Genomic DNA, 23171 nt, shown 5'->3' with positions numbered 1-23171 from the left:
AACCATAATGCTTTGCACCTCAATTTCACACAATTCTGTCCTTTGTAGCTGTAGCCAATTCGATAAACAGAATACTTATCACTTCGATTGCGTGTTTAACTCACTTGATTTTGATCATACCACTTCTCAGCGAAACTGTCGCACAAAATCCGAAGACCACTCATACAATCAGCCTTTATTACGTCATAATTTATATTAATTTAACGGGACGCTTTTATTTGTAGTTTAGAAACATAAGTTTATACCGTCTACAGTTTTCACGGCTTCTTCCTATGCTTATGTGCCATTCCCACATAGTACAAGGCACTTAAGATTGATCGACGAGGGGTCAATTTATTGTTACAACTTTTTAAAATAAGGGCATAATAATTATTACTGTATTTTTTACTTTTATTTCATTATTACTTTTCCAAATAAGGTAAGACGGCAGTGGTTATTTTGTTCACTATATGAAGACCGTCCATAATCCGTAATTTTCGTTTAATTCATGCTTCTTTTCTACAATGTATGAGTTTTATTTTTTTTTTAATACACCTAGGAAATTTATGAGTAACAAATAAGAACCGTATCCTTTAATTTCACATTTATAAACAAAAAGTATGAAGGAAATTTAAATATATACTGGAATCAATTGCCGGACAATTTTAGAAAGTATTAAACATGTCATTCCAAAATATACTTGAAAAGGTGCAAAAGTATTATTTTTGTGTCGTTGTTTCATATTACCTTTGTATGTGATCAGGTAATTGTTTATATAAAAATTGCCTTCATCGTGATGAACATGCCTGTTAGTTAATAATGTAAAATAAAATTAACTCTGGTCACTTTTTCTAGGTAAAACATTCATTAAGGCACCACAAGAAGCAGGGCCGGAATAACACCTTTAGAGGCCCTATAAGCACTTAAAAGATTTTGGAGCCCTCATATATATGAGCTGCACTCACTCTTAATGGACCACTGAACGGGACGGCCGACATGACCAAGACAAGAACGTCCACATGAACATCGGTGAACCCTGTGGGCAATTATCAGATTTTAATTTTGTTGTATTCCCAAGATTAATATATATCATTGACCTCTATTATTACTACTTTAATATTTGTATTATTGTATATATATATATATATATCCATCCATCCATTTTCCAACCCGCTGAATCCGAACACAGGGTCACGGGAGTCTGCTGGAGCCAATCCCAGCCAACACAGGGCACAAGGCAGGAACCAATCCTGGGCAGGGTGCCAACCCACCGCAGGACACACACAAACACACCCACACACCAAGCACACACTAGGGCCAATTTAGAATCGCCAATCCACCTAACCTGCATGTCTTTGGACTGTGGGAGGAAACCGGAGCGCCCGGAGGAAACCCACGCAGACACGGGGAGAACATGCAAACTCCACGCAGGGAGGACCCGGGAAGCGAACCCAGGTCCCCAGATCACCCAACTGCGAGGCAGCAGCGCTACCCACTGCGCCACCGTACCGCCCATATATATATATATATATATATATATATATATATATATATATAATTTTTCCATTTAATGTGACAGTTCGTTTTGTAAAACCTGGTTTAGATGCACCATTCGCAGCTTTGCACCTTATGTTCCATGGTAAATGCGGAAATGAAAAATTGCTGTGGTTCCTCCCCCTTCCCTGCCCCGCCCTCCTTAAGGGTGTGCTTATTTTACTTAATGGTTAATCCAGAGTTGACAAAAAGATTGGAACCCCCTTTATTACCTCAACAATTGTAAGATTCCCCCATTGTAAATACATGTTTATAGCAAAACGTTACATTTCACACTCTTCATTATTGTCTCACTTTCATAAACAATCAAGTCAGTTAAACAAAAACGCGTTAGTCACACGTTGACGTCTTAACACCTACCATTGACCAACGGTAATTAAAATATTTTTGCATGTTAAGTAAGAACTTGAAAATGAAAATACAAAGTGGAAAATGAAAATTCAATAAGCAGCAGGTGGCGCAAGTGCTTATTTGTGTTTGGCTTTTTATTTTTGACTTCATTGCTGTTTCGGCTGAAATTGAAATACCCAAACGGGGACCTGGGGATTGATTTATCCATTTTCAATTTTTGTTTTGTCACATATGTACTGCAAATCCGAAAACGAAGGAAATATTGACTTTTTGACGATGCATTTTAAATTGTTGCGTGTGATGTCCTGTTTAAGAAAGAGGAAAGGTCCGTGTACTTTTTTGGTATTTGGAATTTCGTTTCAGAAAATAAAATTTAAAAAAGAAAAAGAGGCACTTATTTGATTTTCAAATTAAAAGGGAAAAATGAAAAACGCAAAACAATTACTTTTCCCCTTTTGTTCTTTTGCACATCAGAAAAGAAAAATGCAAGAAACGAGAACGAGAAAACGTTGTTTAAGAATAAAATGATGCAATTCAGAAGACCGAACCTTAAAAAAACAAACCAGTTTAAACCAAAGGTAACTTAAGTTAATTAGCAGCAAAAACTGGTCACTAATTAAGAAAGGGTTAGAATGAAAACCTACCGCCCCCATAGCATTCAAGAACTGAAGTTAGGACCATTGTCTAAAACCATCTACTTTTTGCAATGCACCAGGCTGCAGTAGATTTACTTCCAGGAGGACACGCAACTTGATAAAATCACAGAAAAATAAACTTCTACAGTTACTTAAACAGTTTCAGGAATAGCTTTACCAAGTCAAAGCTAAAAAAAATAAAAAATAAAAAAAAAATGCTAAACGTGCCACAGCCTCTCCTATAGGAAGACCAGTCTGCAGTTTATGTGCCATATACCTAAGGTGTTAGCTCCTGCAGTAGTTTTATTAATTCTCAGAATTTTAAACACAGAAGCAAAACAATACTGGCTAGATTGAATTCAGTATTTCGGGTAGGTGCATTTCATTTTGGAATGTGTCCTTCGACTTAGTCAGTGATATCATTCAATATACAATTGTTGTTTTAGTTTTCGAAACATGTTGGCCTATATATTATCATACACAGTCCACACTATAATGTTACTACAATCTTGTTTTACCTTTGGGTAAATTGAAGCGGGTTTTCACCATCTTTGCTTCAGACTCCACTGCAACAGGTGGCGGTAAAGCCTCTTCTGCGAACCTGGCAGTCACCGCTCTTCAAATCAGTTGTTTCCACAATCAAAGATGGCGACGAAACTATCGCCGCCTTCAACCAACGCTACTACGCATGTGTGATATCATTTCCGAGTGCGTGCGTGTCTCTGTTGGAGGCCTGCGTGTTGCTTTGCTGGTTGAAATAGTATGGTTAGCTATCCATGTGTTCGTAAGTATTATAGAATCTTCTGTTTGCCGAAGCGTTCGTTTTTAACGGGCTGACGAGGGAATTAAGTAATTTTTTGTGACTGTTCAATTTGTAGGTTACGGAGCCATCTTATCTGCTTCTTTATTGGCCTAAAATTGCCGGTGCCGAAAGGCAGACTGTTTTATTGGCCGGTTTAGAATTGCAGAGAAGTAGGATATTGAAGAGGCAGAAAGCAACGAAATGAAGGGCAAGAAGAATCAGCCACCAGACAGGTATGCTTTTAGAATAACACATTGTGTGGTCCAATACGGTTGCTTTCCTCATAGTTCTCACACTGTACCTGATCATCTGGTGTGTAGCTGGTTGAGTAGCCAGCTCAGTGTTGCCTTTGGCCGACTGACCAGCGGCGTGAAAGAGGGACTGATTCCGGAAAAAAAAACTATACTGCCTGCCATTTCGTAAGCAAGTTGGTATTTGGTTTATTTTTTTCAGTGATCGCGGCTGACGTTTAGGTTGTAGAGTTTCTTGGGGGAAAACGCACGATTACCAAAGTATAGCCCATTTCTTATTCTGAATAAGGTATTTGGCATACATTAATGTCTAATCATGCCCCGTCTCAAACACTGCAACTCATCCTTTCACCATCAAATAACGAATGTGTGGAGAGGGTACTAGCGCAAGAATGGCTGTTGTCGCACAACACAGGAGAAATGTGCACACTGTTGGTTGAAGTAGTTCCACACTGTATGTAAAGTGCTTTGCGTATGTTAAAAAGTATCGCTATATAACAATAGCTAATTTTTTTAATTGAGTTAACAATTAATAGCTAATTTTTTTTAATTGAGTCTTTTTTCTGTTTACGTGTCATTCCGGGGCGTGTTTCCCGAAAGATTTGCATTACTAAGTAATTGGGATGTATCAACCTGCAGAGCCACAGCACCATACCTCATATCGGGTCTTTGCCTGCAGTTTCACGGCGGAAGTGACATCACAACATGGCTAGACAAGTAGTTTGGTAATAAACGATTCTAGGCTGTCACAAATCAAATTGATTGACACTCTAACCCTACTTTACCCTAACAAAACTAACCAATAACATTAACTAACCCCAAACCTTAACCATTTATCTTACACACTAACCACATTAACCCCATACTAACCCCTAACCTTAACTTCGTTCCCAGAACTGCTGGTGTAGACTGAGGTGATATGTGGTGCTCTGGCTCTGCAGTTGGATATTATTGAAATAATTGGTTATCTCATACTTAAAATTATATATTAATACATTTTCCCAAATTCCCATGTGATTAAAGTAGTACTTAATCTCATTCAGAAATTAATGATTGAATCGCCCATTACTTCTTTAGTCTTTTTTTTATTTGGATTTCTGTCCGATTTTTCCTCAGCATGACAAAGGTCACCCAAAGTAGATCACAAAACACACGCTGATGCATTTATTTGGACAATATAATACAGTGTCTAGCATGATGCTAAAATTTGTCTGCATGCCATTGCAGTCGTACCTGCCATTGTAGGAAACCTTGGATGGAATGCTTATTCCTGTTCATAGTCCCAGTCTCTTGTATGCCATCCATACCTGCTGAAAAGGGTTCTCTGCGCTAAATGTTTAGGTGGTAAGTGGCCGACCATCAGGGACTTTTTTACAAAGATTGTGGCCTAGCGATCTGGTAGAACACATGATGCTTATTTCTAGTTCACTTTTTTCATGGCAAAGGATAGTGTTTGCAGGTAGCATAGTAAACTTTATTAGTCCCCATGGGGAGATTTGGTGTTTTACAGAAGCTCAATATATTCTCAAACAAATAAGTATACAGTGGAACCTCGGTTCACGATCATAATTCGTTCCAAAACTCTGGTTGTAAACCGAGTTGGTCGTGAACCGAAGCAAATTCTCCCTTAAACTAAATGTAAAAACATTGAATAACACTGAGAAAACCTTGAACAACAGAGAAAACTAACACTGCAATAGTTTGCGCTATAGTGCTAGGAACCGCTCACTAAAAAACACTTTTTTTAATGAGTTTTAAGCACAGGGGAAAAAAATGAACATTTGAAAAATCCGTAGTTTAATAAACAACCAAGAAAAGTAACATTGCAACAATGCAGGCTACAAACCGATCACTACCCACATTTCAAAAGCACAGTCTCTTTATGAAAAAGTTACCTGCAGACTGGGTATCCTGTTTGCCAATACCTGTTAACTCCAGTGTTCAGAGGAGAGGTAGAACACCGCACACCAAAGCGCACACGCTGTTGTAAAGTGCACTCAGTTTATGTGTGAGATGCAATATATTTTATGAGCCCTGGAAAACAACACCTGAATTTTTTGCCACAAGCACTATAAGAAACTTTTTTGTGAAATGTTCCTTTCTTTTCCTATCGCCACTTACCACTGTTCTTTTTTGCAAGGAAACCTTGTTGCATTTTGTGCCCTTTAATAGATTTTTGAATGATTGGTAAATTAATGTTATCTATTGGTGGACATTTTAATTTGTATTGTGTGCATTTTTGCATGTTTTAATCTTATTTTTTTCTAAACAATTGCACGTCAGCTGTGACAGTGTAACATGTATTTGACCATTTAAATATGCGAGACAGATGTTCCTGTTATCAAGACTGTGCTTTTCTGACTAGATGTTGGGTAGGAGCCAACAAACATGTACTTTAACATTGAAAGATAAATGTCAGATAATGAATGGTTTTGGGAAAAGCTTGCAAAACTCAACTTGTTTATCTTTGATGTTTGTTATTCACAAAGATCATTCCTTTTAAGGAAAAGCACCCTAGTTTGATTGAATATTATACTGATTTACTTCATTATCATTTTACTATAAAAGATTTAGTTCAGATTATTTTTAATGTAAGAAAATCGCCAGAGAAGAGTCTCACATATCCTGATCTTATTTTTCTTTCAATATTTTAATATTAATGCTTGCTTTCTATTTAACACAGTGAAATAAAATGGCACAACATTTGATAGCCTTTGTCGCCTTTGTGTTCATTTTAGTTTTTCTATATGCAGTATCTCACAAAAGTGAGTACATCCCTCACATTTTTGTAATTTTATTATATGTTTTCATGGGACAACACTGAAGATATGACACTTTGATACAATGTAAAGTAGTTCGTGTACAGCTTGAATAACAGTGTAAATTTGCTGTCCCCTCAAAATAACTCAACACACAGCCATTAATGTCTAAAACGCTGGCAACAAAAGTGAGTACACCCCTAAGTGACAAATGTCCAAATTGTGCCCAGTTAGCCATTTTCCTTCCTCGGTGTCATGTGACTCGTTAGTGTTACAAGGTGTCAGGGGTGAATGGGGAGGAGGTGTGTTAAATTTGGTGATAGCGCTCTCTCACTGTATCATACTGGTCACTGGAAGCTCAATATGGCATCTCATGGCAAAGAACTCTCTGAGGATCTGAAAAAAAGAATTGTTGCTCTACATAAAGATGGCCTAGGCTGTAAGAAGATTGCCAACACCCTGAAACTGAGCTGCAGCATGGTGGCCAAGACCATACAGCGGTTTAACAGGACGGGTTCCACTCGGAATAGGCCTCGCCATGGTTGATCAAAGAAGTTGAGTGCACGTGCTCAGTGTCATATCCAGAGGTTGCCTTTTGAAAATAGACGTATGAGTGCTGCCAGCATTGCTGCAGAGGTGGAAGGGGGGCGGGGGGTTTGTGGGCTGGTTTGTCAGCCTGTCAGTGCTCAGACCATACACCACACACTGCATCAAATTGGTCTGCATGGCTGTCGTCCCAGAAGGAAGCCTCTTCTAAAGATGATGCACAAGAAAGGCCGCAATTTGCTGAAGACAAGCAGACTAAGGACATGGATTAATGTGTGGCGGCAACCAGGTGAGGAGTACAAAGACACGTGTGTCTTGCCTACAATCAAGCATGGTGGTGGGAGTGTCATGGTTTGGGGCTGCATGAGTGCTGCCGGCACTGGGGAGCTACAGTTCATTGAGGGAACCATGAATGCCAACATGTACTGTGACATACTGAAGCAGAGCATGATCCCCTTCCTTTGGAAACTGGGACGCAGGGCAGTATTCCAACATAACGACCTCCAAGACAACCACTGCCTTGGTAAAGAAACTGAGGGTAAAGGTGCTGGACTGGCCAAGCATGTCTCCAGACTCAAACCCTATTGAGCATCTGTTGGGCATCCTTGCACTCCTCCACCTTCCGTTGAAGGTCTCTAACATCCACCAGCTCCGTGATGTCGTCATGGAGGAGTGGAAGAGGATTCCAGTGGCAACCTGTGAAGCTCTAGTGAAATCCATGCCCAAGAGAGTTAAGGCAGTGCTGGAAAATAATGGTGGCCACACAAAATATTGACACTTTGGGCACAATTTGGACATTTTTCATGTAGGGATGTACTCACTTTTTCTGCCAGCGGTTTAGACATTAATGGCTGTGTGTTGAGTTATTTTGAGGGGACAGCAAATTTACACTGTTATACAAGCTGTACACTGACTGCATTGTATCAAAGTGTCATATCTTCAATGTTGTCCCATGAAAAAATGTAATAAAATATTTACAAAAATGTGAGGGGTGTACTCACTTTTGTGAGATACTGTAACAAAATAAACAATAAAGTAATTCCTGGATAACAAGTTAAGTAAAATCATACAAGAAATGTATATGTGGAGGTAAGACACGGGCATTGTACTTTAAGTATACCCTAAATTATTGTGGGTAGAATTGTAGCTGTAATTGATAGACTCTCTAGGCAGTTTACCTGTCATTTGTGAGCAACTGGCAAGCCCACTTACAAGAACTGCTAATTTCTCAAAGCTGGGAGTAGGAAATCGGGTATTCCAATTGATGCGTGTCAAATTTTGTGCTGTGTTCACCCACATATTACTGAATTTGTGAGTGGCAAGGCTAAGTGTTGCTGTATGCACCTTTGACAGTTATAAGTGAGGTGTAATTCATGTTTGAACTACCTTATTGAAAAAATAGGTCTCTGTTTTAATCTTTGTACCAAATTTTCCTATGACATGTTTTATGCATTCCACGTCTGGAACAGTCTTAATAGTAGAAAATGCAGTCAAGCAGTATGGGAGCTAAGTAATCCAGTCTCGTATAAACTGATAGTAGACAGTGGACAATAACGTGTTCTCCTTTGTAAAGTAATCCAATCTTGAACAAATAGTTAATGTAAATAGATAATCTCCATTATTTCTTCATTAAATGAGTTTAGGTCATTTCAAGTAGTAGTTTGGATGAAATTGTTACAACTGATTGTTATTCTGCTTTCACAAGGGGGATCCGCCCCCTGCTCGCTTCGCTCGCCTACCCCTGGCGTTGGGTATCCTGAAATACATTAGTCGACCCAAGCAGCACATTATTCCTAACTTCACTCCGCAGTAGTGCCACTCACAATATGGCGGTGACGCCTGTGTCTTCACTCCGCAGTAGTGCCACTCACAATATGGCGCTGACGCCTGCGCCTCCCGTACTTTATGAACCCGTGGGGCCTCCGTAGCCTCTTCCGTTTGAATCTGGGCTGCAGTGCAGAGTCCTCTTTTTTGTGTGGCTATCGGTAGTCATTAGCCATGGGCGCGTTGTTGCTTCATTTCTCATTCACGTCAGTTGAGCTGTTTCGTTTTTGGGTCGTGACTCCTTCGTGTGCAGTGGATACAACTTCGCGTGCAGTTTATGAGATGCGCGCTGGACGCGCCTGCGCAGTACGTCTCATGGCCCCATCGCCGTGTACCTGCGTCCATGCCATCCGGTTTACCATTCTCCGTTAGTAATATGGATGTTGTCCTAAAGGTAAGGGTGATGTAATAAATGAGTTAAGTTTTCTGGTGGTCGATATAGATCACACTAAAATATCAACATACGTTTTCTGATTAAACACCCCTTTTGTATTTATTATAAGCTCTTCTGGTAGCATCCAGTTTCAAGCAAAAACTATTCCTGGAGGGGGTGGTGTGTCATCACAAAGTACTCGTAAAAAAACAACACACTTCGTTTGTAACACTATGTTTTGGAGTTGCCTGTTATCATTACCTGTGTTACACTGCAATGTGGAGCAAATGTTGAGAGTACTAGGAGAAACACCCAAAGGTAAAATATGCAAAATCCACTTGGGCAATGAGAGGGCAAGGAATTTGACCCTGAAACAGTAGCACGTCTTGGTAGTATGCTGTAATGTATAATCTAGGTACTACAGTGCATCTGGAAAGTATTCACAGCGCATCACTTTTTCTACATTTTGTTATGTTACAGCCGTATTCCAAAATGGATTAAATTCATTTTTTTCCTCAGAATTCTACACACGCAACACCCCATAATGACAACGTGAAAAAAGTTTACTTGAGGTTTTTGCAAATTTATTAAAAAATAAAAAAAAAAAACCTGAGAAATCACATGTACATAAGTATTCACAGCCTTTGCTCAATACTTTGTCGATGCACCTTTGGCAGCAATTACAGCCTCAAGTCTTTTTGAATATGATGCCACAAGCTTGGCACACCTATCCTTGGCCAGTTTCTCCCATTCCTCTTTGCAGCACCTCTCAAGCTCCATCGGGTTGGATGGGAAGCGTCGGTGCACAGCCATTTTAAGATCTCTCCAGAGATGTTCAATCGGATTCAAGTCTGGGCTCTGGCTGGGCCACTCAAGGACATTCACAGAGTTGTCCTGAAGCCACTCCTTTGATATCTTGGCTGTGTGCTTAGGGTCGTTGTCCTGCTGAAAGATGAACTGTCACCCCAGTCTGAGGTCAAGAGCGCTCTGGAGCAGGTTTTCATCCAGGATGTCTCTGTACATTGCTGCAGTCATCTTTCCCTTTATCCTGACTAGTCTCCCAGTTCCTGCCGCTGAAAAACATCCCCACAGCATGATGCTGCCACCACCATGCTTCACTGTAGGGATGGTATTGGCCTGGTGATGAACGGTGCCTGGTTTCCTCCAAACGTGACGCCTGGCATTCACACCAAAGAGTTCAATCTTTGTCTCATCAGACCAGAGAATTTTCTTTCTCATGGTCTGAGAGACCTTCAGGTGCCTTTTGGCAAACTCCAGGCAGGCTGCCATGTGCCTTTTACTAAGGAGTGGCTTCCATCTGGCCACTTTACCATACAGGCCTGATTGGTGGATTGCTGCAGAGATGGTTGTCCTTCTGGAAGGTTCTCCTCTCTCCACAGAGGACCTCTGGAGCTCTGACAGAGTGACCATCAGGTTCTTGGTCACCTCCCTGACTAAGGCCCTTCTCCCCCGATCGCTCAGTTTAGATGACCGGCCAGCTCTAGGAAGAGTCCTGGTGGTTTCGAACTTCTTCCACTTACAGATGATGGAGGCCACTGTGCTCATTGGGACCTTCAAAGCAGCAGAATTTTTTCTGCAACCTTCCCCAGATTTGTGCCTTGAGACAATCCTATCTCGGAGGTGTACAGACAATTCCTTTGACTTCATGCTTGGTTTGTGCTCTGACATGAACTGTCAACTGTGGGACCTTATATAGACAGGTGTGTGCCTTTCCAAATCATGTCCAGTCAACTGAATTTACTACAGGTGGACTCCAATTAAGCTGCAGAAACATCTCAAAGATAATCAGGGGAAACAGGATGCACCTGAGCTCAATTTTGAGCTTCATAGCAAAGGCTGTGAATACTTATGTACATGTGCTTTCTCTTTTTTTTTTTTTTTTTTTTTTAATAAATTTGCAAAAACCTCAAGTAAACTTTTTTCACGTTGTCATTATGGGGTGTTGTGTGTAGAATTCTGAGGAAAAAAATGAGTTTAATCCATTTTGGAATAAGGCTGTAACATAACAAAATGTGGAAAAAGTGATGCACTGTGAATACTTTCCGGATGCACTGTATAAAGCATAGTGTAGAAAAGTGAAAGTAATTAATGGGATTTGTCCATTTGGGTACTGCATGTTTTCATCTTGGAGTACAAGTATTAAGAGTATTTTTGTATATCATAATTCTGAAGATGGAAGGGCATTGGAAAAGAAAAATAACACATTCATTAGTTTGTTGGTTTTGTTGGAAATTTTTATATTTAACATTTTGTGTTTTGTAGGCACATTTAATTTCAGAATATCCAAATTACACTTTTCATTGAGCCATGATACATCTACTAGACATTTGCCTTTGCCCTTAATTATAGGATTTATGTTTGTCTTGCGATATGGACAAAAATATTAGTTATATTATTTCCTGGAGCAATGAGAATATATACAGCAGAGGAGTCCAACTCTGAAACTGGAGGGCTATGATGGCTGCAGGTTTTCATTCTAACTTTTTTGTGAGCTTTTGCTGCTAATTAACTTCTTTTCTCTTAATTGTAATTGACTTGCTATTTAAAACTCAGACCCCTTAATTTATTTTTCCTTAATTAGCAGCCAAACAATAGTGTGCTACAAAACAAGCCAACACTTATCCAGCTAATCACTGTCCATTATACAATATCTAAAAATAAAAAGATAAAAGTCTTAGAAATGTTAATCTTCTCAGGTGTATGAAATATTTTGATGATGCACTGGGGGATAAAAGAAAATCAACTGTTTTGGAAATGTCTGCTGTGGCAGAGTAAGAGCACCAACAAGCCATGGAATTAAAAAACAGGTTTATTAACCACGCAAATCAGCTTTTAATTAACCTGGTTGGATTGAAATTGGTTGTAGTTTGAGGTCTCAGCTTAGCTGGTCGTCACATCTCATTTTTGTTTTGCTATCATTTAGGGGGGAAAAAGTCAATTCAGAGGAATGAGTGTTAAAATACACTACAATTAAAATAAGGGGTAAAGAAGTTAATTAGCAGAAGGAGGTCACTGATTAAGAAAGTGCCAGGAAGAAAAACCTACAGCCACAGTAGCCCTCCAGGATGGGAGTTGGGCACACCTGATATAGAGAATTCATACCTCCCCACAGTTCCACATTTATAGCTATTTTACTTGTATGGTGGTGGTACAGTATTTGGTAATCAAAAAAAGCATAGTAATATGACCAAAGCCAGCTAGGTGCATTTGTTTCACTCTTTGCTAAAGTGAAACTTGTATTATAAATGGTGTCCAGTCACATAAGTTCATGCTCCTTCAAGCCTATGGTAATAATGCAACTCCCTTTAATAGTCTTATAAAGTATTATTGCATACAGTGTACTGGTTATGTGCATCTTATTCAACCTTTATTAATAGAACAGGTGGTTTGCTGCTACATTATCAATAATTTAAAAGTTTTAATACAAAGACATGTGGTCCTGGGTAAGTGTCTGGAGCTGGTTATTCTCTTTGTCTTTATTCGAAAAGTACCTTTGAGTTTCAGATCATGATCATACAAAAATGTGCCCTGGTTCACTGCAAAAATGCTTGGGGGAGGTGGGAGCTGATTTTGAAAATGCTGGAAATTGTTTAAAAATCTAAAACGTTTTGGCTTTTCCTTTTAAAGAGGTGTTGGGAGTTTCTGTTTCTCTAAGCATCTTGCTGTTTTGGGTGCAGGTGGACAGAATACTTGGCTGTTGGGAAGAGAATACCTGGCACAAGATTTGTGGCTTTTAAAGTTCCTTTGAAGCAGGTAAGTAACCATGGATAGTACTGTAATGTAGTTATAACTTAAAAGCATCAAATTATGTGAAATTATCTTTTTTTTTTTTTTTTGCCATTCTGCTTTTGTAGAAATTTGAGAGGTACTTGTCCCCAAATGAGCACTTCTCAGTTTTGGATCTTGTACAAACACTGAAAGAAGGCAAGGAGGATCTGGGTCTAATCATTGATCTTACTTTTACATCTCGATATTACAACCCTCAGGTGATTGGTCATTGAGATTTTAAATAAATGTTCTGGTTATCTTGATATAAATTGCCATGAAGAGAATACACACAGATTTTATACGTGTGTGTGTGTGTGTATGTGCGCGCGCGCGCGTGTGTGTTTGTGTAGGGAGAAAATGAGTCACATATCTTAAAACACTGTTTTACTCCTAAGTTTTCGACAATCTCCCAGATGTCATCATCAGTGGAAAATGATTAGAAATACAGGAACCAAAGGAAATATATAGCTGGTGGAGATGGAGGGGGAGGTTGTAATCAAGTGTCTGTTAATGGTGTTTTCATTAGAGAGCCACGATTCAGCCAGATCCCTGGCACTCTTACTGTTGGCCCTGAATTTTACTTTCAGTGTCCCAGTTAAACATATGTCTGGTGGAACTTCTGTGTGTGTAAATCAGAGACACTGGGTTTTTCCTTCTGACGGCATTGTCATGTTCCTGTATATGTGTTGTCAGTCTTTTAGATGTTTGTCTCACATATACCTCTGGGCATGCTCTGCATGGAGTGCTGTAAACTTGCATTTCTTGTCCCTTTGGTTAACTTTTTGTTTTTGGCATTGAAAAGGGCAGTCCATAAAGTGTCAGCCAGTTTGTGCTCTATCTTGATCCCAGATCTGGACAAGGATGCATGCTGTACTTTCTGACATGCCACAGTGATAAAGGAGGGGGTGGTGAGTTGCGACGGGGAACAGAATTGGAGTTGGATGTTTGCTGAGGTCTGTGGCGTTTCCTATAAAGGCATTGTTTAATAAATGTCTTGGGGTAGCCATTTGATGTGAACAGACAAAAGGATAATGTCTTTCGCTCTTTTATGTGCCCATTTTGTTATAATAGGTGTTGATCCTTTTGACCAAAGTCCTATCACAGCTCTGTTTATGTGTTGAAAGGTTATTGCTGGAAAAGTATAGTACTTCTTCAGCATAACAATCCTTGGCGATAAACACTTGTAATTAAACCATTGTGGTTACCTCTTTCAATAGAAATGTCAAGGAAATTGATGCATATTTTTTTTCCTCCATCATGAATTAGACTGAAGGGAATACTGAGTTAATGTGCATGTAGAATTCATTCACTGGTTACTTTTTAATATGACGAATGTGTCGTCCAGAGTTTAAGTTTGAACTTGGTTAGAGCCGCACTTTGGCTGCATAACCAATTCAGCTAAAAGTCATGATAACAGGGATCCCATTGGCATGCCTTCTTTCTGTCTATAGTGTTTTCTGTTAAAATGGAAGTGGGTATTTTGGCAAAGTGATTTTAGATGCATTATGTCCTTGGTGGTCAGCTTCATTTGTGCCATTATGGTGAGGTTGTTATTTAGTATTGTCAGTAAAGTCTCTGTGGTCAGATGAATTGGGATCTTAGTATATAATGACATGATATTGATAGAAACTATGATCTCATCATCAGCAATGGATACATTCTTCAGGCACTGTAATGCCATCTCAGCACTATTAACAGAATAATTTTGAGTCATATGTTAAATGTTTGAGCATTTAAAAAAGTCTTTTGGATAAGTTGTTCCACCTGTTAGGCTGACCATAGGTCTGAATTTTAAAGGGGTCTTGTGGATTTTTAGGAGGACATAGGGCTGCTGTATTTTAGATTATCCTCTTGCTTTTAAACTTCATGACCATAGTCTGATTTGGAACTCTATTGTGTAGCTTTGTCCACTTTTGAATAAAGTAACCTAACATAAAGTTAGAATCTATTTGTACCATCTGGTCTGTTTAGTTAGCTAAAAGTTTTTTTTATCACAGGCTACATACTTTGAAGAGATGCTATCTGTTTACAACTGAAACATTTTAGTTAGTAGCATGGATTATTCTGATGGATATAATTATTTATTGCAGCTACTACACATGTATATTTTTTTAAGCACATAGTGAGAGGTACTTGAGCAAACTCTCTTGCTGTAAAGAGAAACGCGTCAGCCAGCTGTCACACAATGAGAATTAGTTTCTGCTTAAAGTTTCTTCTTGCTTTAAATATACGTATATATGTAGGTATACAGTATGTTAAGATAACGCAAAGGCAGAAAGATTTAGGGCATCAGCCAGTAAACACTGTATACTATAGAGAGGGAAAAAAGTGTTTTATGATACAAGAAATGAGTAGTGCCTTTCCAGATGTGAGTCCTTTAGTGAGACTTCCATTTTATTGTAGTAATGGCCTTTAAGTATGACAAGACCTGGAAGGGGTGGATCATTTTTTGGGAGCGGAAGGTAGGCCACTGGCCTTCTGGTCTCGTAAATGCAAATCTGGGCACACAAAGGGAGAAGATGTGAATAGCAGCACATGTTCTCAGAACTGAATGGAATTACAAGAGAGATACAAGCCCCCATTCACACATGTGTGACAATGTGTATATACTGTGATCCCAAAGGTTATTGGCATCCTTTATGAGACTGAAAAAAAGGAATATATAAATTAAGGAAAACACACAGTGTCATATTTTGGATTCAAACATGACTAAACTGTTTTTACTTTTATTTTAACACATTTTTTTCAAACACAAACCTTTTATGGAATAATAGTTTTTTTTTTTTTTTTCTCGTTGCAAAATTATTGGTACCCTTACGGTTAATATTTTGTGACGCCTTCCTCAGAAAGGATAACAGCACTTGAGTCTACATCCAGTAAAGTGTGATGAGGCTGGGCCACCATTTGGAGAATTTTTGATCACCACTTAATGCAGAACACTTCATGATCTTTGATAGTCTTAGGTTTACACTTGTGGACTGCCCACTCCAATTTAGACCCCATGTTTTCTCAAGTCCAGAGTCTGATATGGCCATTGAAGAGCGGGGGGGAAAAGAAAGAAATAAATAAACTTGTATGTTCATATATTTTTATTGATTTTAATTTACAGTACTACTAAGTTTCAGGAGTATGTTTGTCTTTTTGTTAATAGAATAGACTTTTTGGAAGTCTTTTAATTGTCATTTAGAGTCACCTGCAAGTTGTATAGCAATTTAAATTATGATTTGCATTAGCTAAGAAATGTTAAACTATTTTTTTTATTATTGTACAACTTGACATGTGTAGGACCTGCCAGAAAATATTTCCTACGTGAAGATCTACACAGCAGGACATGAAGTGCCTAACGATTCTACCATCCTTCAGTTTAAGCAAGCTGTGACTAATTTTCTCAAAGAAAATGCTGAAAATGGTAGGAGGCTTTATGTGAGATTTTTTTGAACAGTGCTGTTTATATGATCTTATACTTACACTTGCAATATAGAATGAATCTCAAATATGGGCTGTCTTTTTTTGTTTTTTGTTTTTTTCCCCCCCAGACATGTTGATTGGTGTTCACTGCACTCATGGACTCAACCGAACAGGCTATTTAATATGCAGGTATGTTATTTTGCATAAATCATTGCCTGAGATGCACATTTATAGTCTTACCTACTTTTTACATTTTATGTTATGGGGGCTAGAACCTCTCCTAACCTTTAACTATAAAGTAAAAGGCAGAATCTAAAATTTTGATTAGTTGAAAATTTTATAATCCTAGCATATGCAAAAATTCTTACACAAGTTAAAATAGTTTTCAACATGGTTTTACTTTTTTATAGTTTTGCTTTCAATGGCTGTTCATGGGTCTGGAATCCCTTTATGATGCAAATGTTTTATTCTTATTCCTTTACAAATATTTCAATTTATTTTGCATATGGGTTTATGTTATGGATATTGAAATTTGTTTTCTATGTAAGCTTGGCAATAAACCTTTTTACTTTTTTTAGCTGTCTTATTTGTTAGTATGTTATTTACTTTTTTCCACTCGTATTAAGCTTTCTTTCTTTACTGAAGGTATCTCATCGATGTAGAGGACATGAATCCACAGCGTGCAATAGACCGTAAGTAGTTTTTTTACATATTTCTGTCACTTGCAAACCAGAGTAGTCCCAAACCAATTTAATACTTAAAAAGCACATGGCATTGAGACATTTACATACTCGTTATTAATTAATTTTTATACTTAAAGAAAAAAAAATTCCCAGAGTGGGGTGAGTTTCAAACTAGTTGTTAATATGTAATGTTCCCTCAGTAGGCTGGAGAGCAGCAGAACCTCGACAGGAGTATTCAGCCTTCTCTCAGTGTAATAGGACATGTTGTCATGTTTCAATTATTCTTTCATGTATGCCGGAAATTTGTAAAACATTTCATTGTTTGGTCACAGGAGGACTCTGTGTGTTGTTTGTACCATTTATATCTTTAAAGAGTATAGTCCATATGCCTTACATAAAAGTAACATATGGTCACATGAGCAATAAACAAGCCGCTGAACACATGCTTAGTTAGAAAAGTTATCAGCTACAGTACATGCCTATGAACACATTAATTTTAAATGAGTGAAAACCTTTTTCTTGCAAATGACACTCATTTAGAAGGCTGCCTCTTAAGCAATTTAACATGTAATTATGTGGGCATCCCTTGATTTTTGTTATGCCAAAAAAAAGAAATATTCAGTGTGCTTTATTCATGTTTACTTAAAAAAAAAGTGCAAAAAGTCCAAATTGCAGCTATAATGCTACACCAAGCATCTTTCCCCCCCAATTATTGTTCATTCTGGTGGTCCAGTATCGGTAAAATTACTCCATTTTTCTAAAAGCGCAGACTGTAAGCCTGTAATTGAACAGATTGATTTGTAGTGATGCCTATGCCAGGACTTGATAGATTTGAAATACACATAGTTGGGAATAAATAAAAGACCTGACCATGGTTTCTCCTCTTAGTTCCTCTGAATCCACATTCTGCAACTTCCAAAAACATGTTGAATTTTAAATAAACTAGGGGGCTTCGCCCCAGTGCTCACTTCGCTCGTTCACCCTCGGTTTAGTTTACTGGATATACAATTAAAAGTATTTTCATGGGAATTGTTACATATGCATTATTTTCACTTTTACTTTAAAACTTTTGTAAAAACAATACTTGTCCTTTATTTCTGGCCCCGGGCGTGGTTACATCTCTTTCTTGCAGGATGTATAACGCTGCTCGCGTTGTGAAGGGGGTGCGGCTGAACGCACGCTAAGGAGATGCCGTCGGATCATCTGCTGACTTTCAGCTGCTGGCAAGCTGCCTGTTCTGCTTGTCTCACTGCCGATCATTTCAAAGCCTGTACAGCAGCTGCTCTTTTGCCACTTCGAGTCTCTGCCCACTCATGTTGTGGGTGGGGGGGGGGGGTTGGGTGTTAGGATGGCTGATCACACACTAAGGAGAAGTGGTCAGATCATCTGCTGGCTTTCTACTGCTGGCGAGCTGCGTGTTTTGCTTGTCGTTGTTTTAAGAGCTGGGAGCAAGTTAAAGTGTCTCTCGCGGAACTTCAAATTGTCTTCCGAGAAGATCACGTCTCGTCACCCTAATCTCCCTCCCCAAGATTTTTTTTTTTTATAATAGAGAGATGACAATTATCATTTGTGACTTGCAGTTGACAGACACTTCATCACTGAAACTGATGTTTTAAATAGTGAAATTGAAATTTTTTTTTTATTTTTATTGACTAAAACTTTGGCTGTTTTTCAGTTTTTAATAGTTCTCGGGGCCATTCCATAGAAAGGCAAAATTACATTGAAGATCTACAGAATGGACCCAAGCGAAGGTAAGGGTGTTACTGCATTATCTAATTAATTTCCTTAGACCTGAATCATCTTTGTTTAGTGCCTCCAATTCAATATAGTTGTAAAGTAGCTTCAAAAATTGAAGTGTCTGGTCATCTTCATTATATTCCTGTCTGAGGGGCCAAGACCTCATCATAGTGTATCATAAGTGTTAAGTCCTGGGAATATGGAGCGGCTGTAAAGGCTGTTAAGAGAGTAAGCAAGAGTTGTTGCGCTTCCTGGTCATTGACCTTCTGATTAGAAAGGAAGAGCACAAACATGCGAGTTGCAGTGCACCCTTCAGATCTTACCCCATATGCCTCCAGCAAATCATGCCATATAAGGCATATAACATTATGATGTGAAGAGACATGCTGTATATGCCACAACAGACTGATTGGCCATTGAATAGTGATGCCTCACTGGTTGTTGTGACAAACTGCTTTTCTAGAGAGTGGTAAGGCTTAATTAAAAAAGTGAGACATGTAAGGGGAAATAATTTATTAAGGTATGAACATAGTGTATTCATAAAAACATGCACAATGAGACAGGCCTGATATCAGTGTTAATAATTAGTCTTGACCTGGGTTCATCTTGGAGTGAAGTGATACTTTTTACAGTGAACAATGCTACTCTGAATTAATCCATGCTACTCACAAATTGATAAGTTAGTGGACTGCACTTTATTACCTAAAAATCTGCTTGATAGATGCTATTTCTTATACTGCCTCAGGTTATCTAGGTGTGCATTTTTTGCGAAAGCTGGTAAGGTTTTCAAATACTACTGACAATATGACTTCAGCATTTCTGGATTGCATAGTTTCTTTTGTAGGTAATGAGTGAAGTGCAGGAAATTCAACCAAAAATCTTCTAGGAAAGACTAGCTTGTATATAGTAAAAGAAATCTATGTGTATATTGAGGAGGAATGCCATCATTTCAACTCCTCAGCTCCTTCAGTTATGTATGAATTAACACTAAAATAGGATTTTTTTTTCTTTCTGAGTGAACAGAATTTTTCTCTCTTTATTAATTTAAATTATGCAAGATATGGAAGAAGATGGTCCACTGTGGCAACCCCTAATGGGAGTAGCCAAAAGAAGAAGATTAATTTAAACTATGCAGGATTGTTAAATAACTGATTTCCCCACAAAGAATTTCACCTTTTATGAATTGTTTTAGAAATTTTAAAATTATACCAAAATGAGTGAATAATCTGAAAATGATGTATATGGACTTTTGTCTTTTTCTGTTGCGGAATTTACCCTTACTTATATTTTTCCCCTTTTGTTAATCTACGCCTATTGATCACTTTTTTTTAGTTCAGCCTGTCTAGTATTTGGCAGAGCCATCTTTTGCTTCTGGAGCAGCCTGAATTCAAGCTAAAGGTTCAACAAGGTGCTGGAAGCATTGCATGAGGATAGTAATCCTGGTTCAGTCAATAGAATTGCACCATTTATGTAGATTTTTCAGACGCAAGGTGCTCAATTGGATTGAGCTCTAGAAACTCTGGAGGCCATTGGACTAAATGGAAGTCACTGTTGTGTTTGTGGCACTAGCTTGAAATCATGCATGGTTTGACATGTTCCATTTGAATAAGAGTAGACCGTAGCCATAAAGGAGTATGGTTAGTAATTATGCTTAAGTACAGTGGCATTCAAAGGTTATCTTGAGCCCTAATATGAACCAAGAAGCCATACTTTACACTAGTGTACAACTATAGCTTTCCTGTACCATTACTACAAGGCTGGATTGATTCATAGTAATAGGTTACAGATGCCAATTTTTGTGTAATTGTGATCTGCACAAACACAGAGTAAATAGTAATTTGATGTTAAAAACTTTATTTTTTTAATCTTTGACATAATTTATAGTATAAATTTATTTCTAGCAGTAAAGGAATGGACAAATCAGACCTGCAGCTTCCCAGCACAAGGGTTATCCACAAATAGTTTTCAGTTAAATTCAGTTTCACCCATATACCAAAATTGAAATGGGTTTATTCATACCACCACGATTACCAATATAAATGTGAATGTTGCTGTTTTTGTAGATATCTAAAAAGTACACAAAGGATTCGGTAAGCCTGCCTAAGTGTTGAGTACCTAACCAATGCCCCCCCCAATCTTTCCTATCTGTCTTTTCTCTGTGTTTTAATGGTTTAAATGAGAGTCTTAGCACTTGTGCAGTACTGAAACTTTTGTTAAATGCTAGGGGGTAAAAATAATAGAACAAAAATGTATATTTGGACTTGTAAATAGCCATATTTGCAAGTTATACCATAATCTGAAGACCAAAAGTGAACTGAGAACAAGAACTTCTAAAACTTGCATATCTAATTGTATTTTTAACCAATTCAGTTTGTTTTGAAAAAAATATTTTCTTTTATAGCAATGAGGAGATGGGCAAGTCACAATCAGACCACAATCGGCTTCTTCGGGACTTTGGTAGAACAAGACACCCCAATGGGAGCAGCTTTTACTCTGATCACAGTAACCACTTTTACCGGTACAAATGCCTTTATAGCAGTTCATTGTCAACCTGCATGAAAAAGCATTGTTTTCTTGTTAGGGCTTTTTATTTTTAAATTGGTTTTGTGGGTACATTTTTAAATTTAGGGCAAAGTTGGCTTTTCTATATGTACCACATGAAGACTTCAGGCAATGAGATGACTACGGTCTGCAAAATGAAATAAGTAATTATCATTACAAATATTGAGAAGCTGTTATTACTTTTAAGGGATAAACAGAAAGCCTATAAATATTAGAACAGAATTATGTTTAAACCTCTGTTACCTACTGTTTTATAAGAAATACAGTACAGGGAAACTATCAACAAACCTTGGTTTCTATAAGGCTACTTTAACACAGTATATTGTGTACGTATTTTCAATAACTGAATGGAACTGAAAATCTAATTTTTTTTTCTTTTCTATTTTATTTTGCAGTCCCCCACACTTAAGGAGCTATACGGCTGGAAGAGAGCCTTGTATACAAATGGGTTCACACAGTGCTGATTGGAGACGACGCCCACAACCCTATCCTCCATTACCCCACTATATCCCTGGAGCTGACTACACCCCAGCCCCACACTATACAAGTTCCACTTACAACTACTACAATGGACAGGACTATTTCTGGAATGGGCAATACAGTGCCCCTCCCCCACCAAATCTGCACCAAACATGGGAGTCCACTTATAGAAGAGAACAACAAAATAAATATCATTGGAGGTCTAATCACCAAGACCAGAAGCAAAAAAGGACTTGAAGGACTAGACCTAACTGAATTGTAGTAAACTGACAAAAACATTTGGGCAGGCTTTCAATTTAAATATTCTTCTGTTTGCTTAAAAAAACTATTTTATAGCTTTTATTTTACAAACTGTTTTGGATATTGGTTGAATAAAATCCCCTATCAGACATTGGATGCAGTACATTTATCATTGGACTGATGTAGTTATAGTAAATCACTAAACAGATTTAAGACTTTGATCTTCCACATCATATTTTGGAGCATGTTTTAATAAAGACATTTTAAAGTGCAAAAATTAACCTTACACTATTTTATTATTTCATGCTTTATCCTTGGTCAGCTTCAAGTTTATTCAGTGTATGCTTTATTATGCTTTCAGGTTAGTAAAAGTAGAACAAGGTTTGACATTTTTACTTCCCTTTTCATCTAACCAAGTTTGTAAACCTTTTGCCAGATTAATTTAGCAGGAGCTATGGGTTTCATGTTACCTGGAAAAATCTGAAAGGCTTACCATTAACTGATTCACCAAAGTGAGATAAGGTCTGCTGTTCATGTGAGCCAGCCATATCGCTTAATATTTTGCTGAAACATGGGTGCATCATTATGATCGGCAAAGGTAACTTTGTCAATTAAAACAAATTTGTTTGATTTTAATTTTTCATATCAATAATGGTATTACTTTAGTTGTCCCTAATTACTCTGTACATACCATGTAATTACTTGTATAATTACAGAGTTAACTAGGTGTTACAACCTTGTATTTACTGTGTAACACAATGTAATGCTGTGGTTAAGCACTCAATTGTAATTGTTACTGCACAATTTATATACAAATGTAATTGTTGTTCCACAGTTTTTATAAGTGTAACTGAGTACTTAATAGTGCAACGCTACAATTTTACATAGTAATTACAAGATAATACCTAGTTATTCAGTAATTACATGGTAAGTGCAATGTATAAGGGACATCTAATCTAAAGTGATGCATCAATATGTATGTAAATGTACATTCTACCTGAAATGTAAGTAATCCATGACCTCAGTGTTAACATTTGCAGTGCATAAACTATTGGAATGTAATTTGTAATGCATGTAGTAATAAAATACATCACATTTGTCATTCCAACAGATGGTACATCACAAGCATTAACACTGTTTTTAGAAGTCTGGTACCAAATGGCATATAACAGAGACATACACTTGTCCTTTTATTAAG

At 37.9% G+C, this 23171-nt stretch overlaps 1 protein-coding gene across 1 annotated transcript; it reads left to right on the top strand.

Annotated features, from left to right (window-relative positions):
- Window positions 1-3187: 3187 nt before the first annotated feature.
- On the top strand, window positions 3188-22250 carry dusp11 (dual specificity phosphatase 11 (RNA/RNP complex 1-interacting)). The gene is made up of 10 exons (XM_028799258.2): window positions 3188-3303; window positions 3398-3554; window positions 12773-12848; window positions 12950-13081; window positions 16149-16272; window positions 16400-16460; window positions 16917-16963; window positions 18630-18705; window positions 21093-21209; window positions 21649-22250. The coding sequence occupies exons 2-10, from the start codon at window positions 3523-3525 to the stop codon at window positions 21968-21970; spliced, it is 987 nt and encodes a 328-aa protein (XP_028655091.1). The 5' UTR covers window positions 3188-3303; window positions 3398-3522; the 3' UTR covers window positions 21971-22250.
- Window positions 22251-23171: the final 921 nt, after the last annotated feature.

The sequence above is a fragment of the Erpetoichthys calabaricus genome, chromosome 1 (genome assembly GCF_900747795.2).
Source record: "Erpetoichthys calabaricus chromosome 1, fErpCal1.3, whole genome shotgun sequence".
In the NCBI taxonomy this organism is placed as follows: domain Eukaryota; kingdom Metazoa; phylum Chordata; class Cladistia; order Polypteriformes; family Polypteridae; genus Erpetoichthys; species Erpetoichthys calabaricus.
The sequence above is the reverse complement of the archived record's forward strand: the minus strand, read 5'-3'. Positions and strand labels throughout refer to the sequence as shown.

Coding starts and splice junctions, on each gene's coding strand:
- dusp11 (XM_028799258.2), top strand. CDS start 3,523: ATGAAGGGCAAGAAGAATCAGCCACCAGACAG. Junction 12,849..12,949: donor TTAAAGTTCCTTTGAAGCAG/GTAAGTAACCAT, acceptor CTGCTTTTGTAG/AAATTTGAGAGGTACTTGTC. Junction 16,273..16,399: donor CAAAGAAAATGCTGAAAATG/GTAGGAGGCTTT, acceptor TTTCCCCCCCAG/ACATGTTGATTGGTGTTCAC.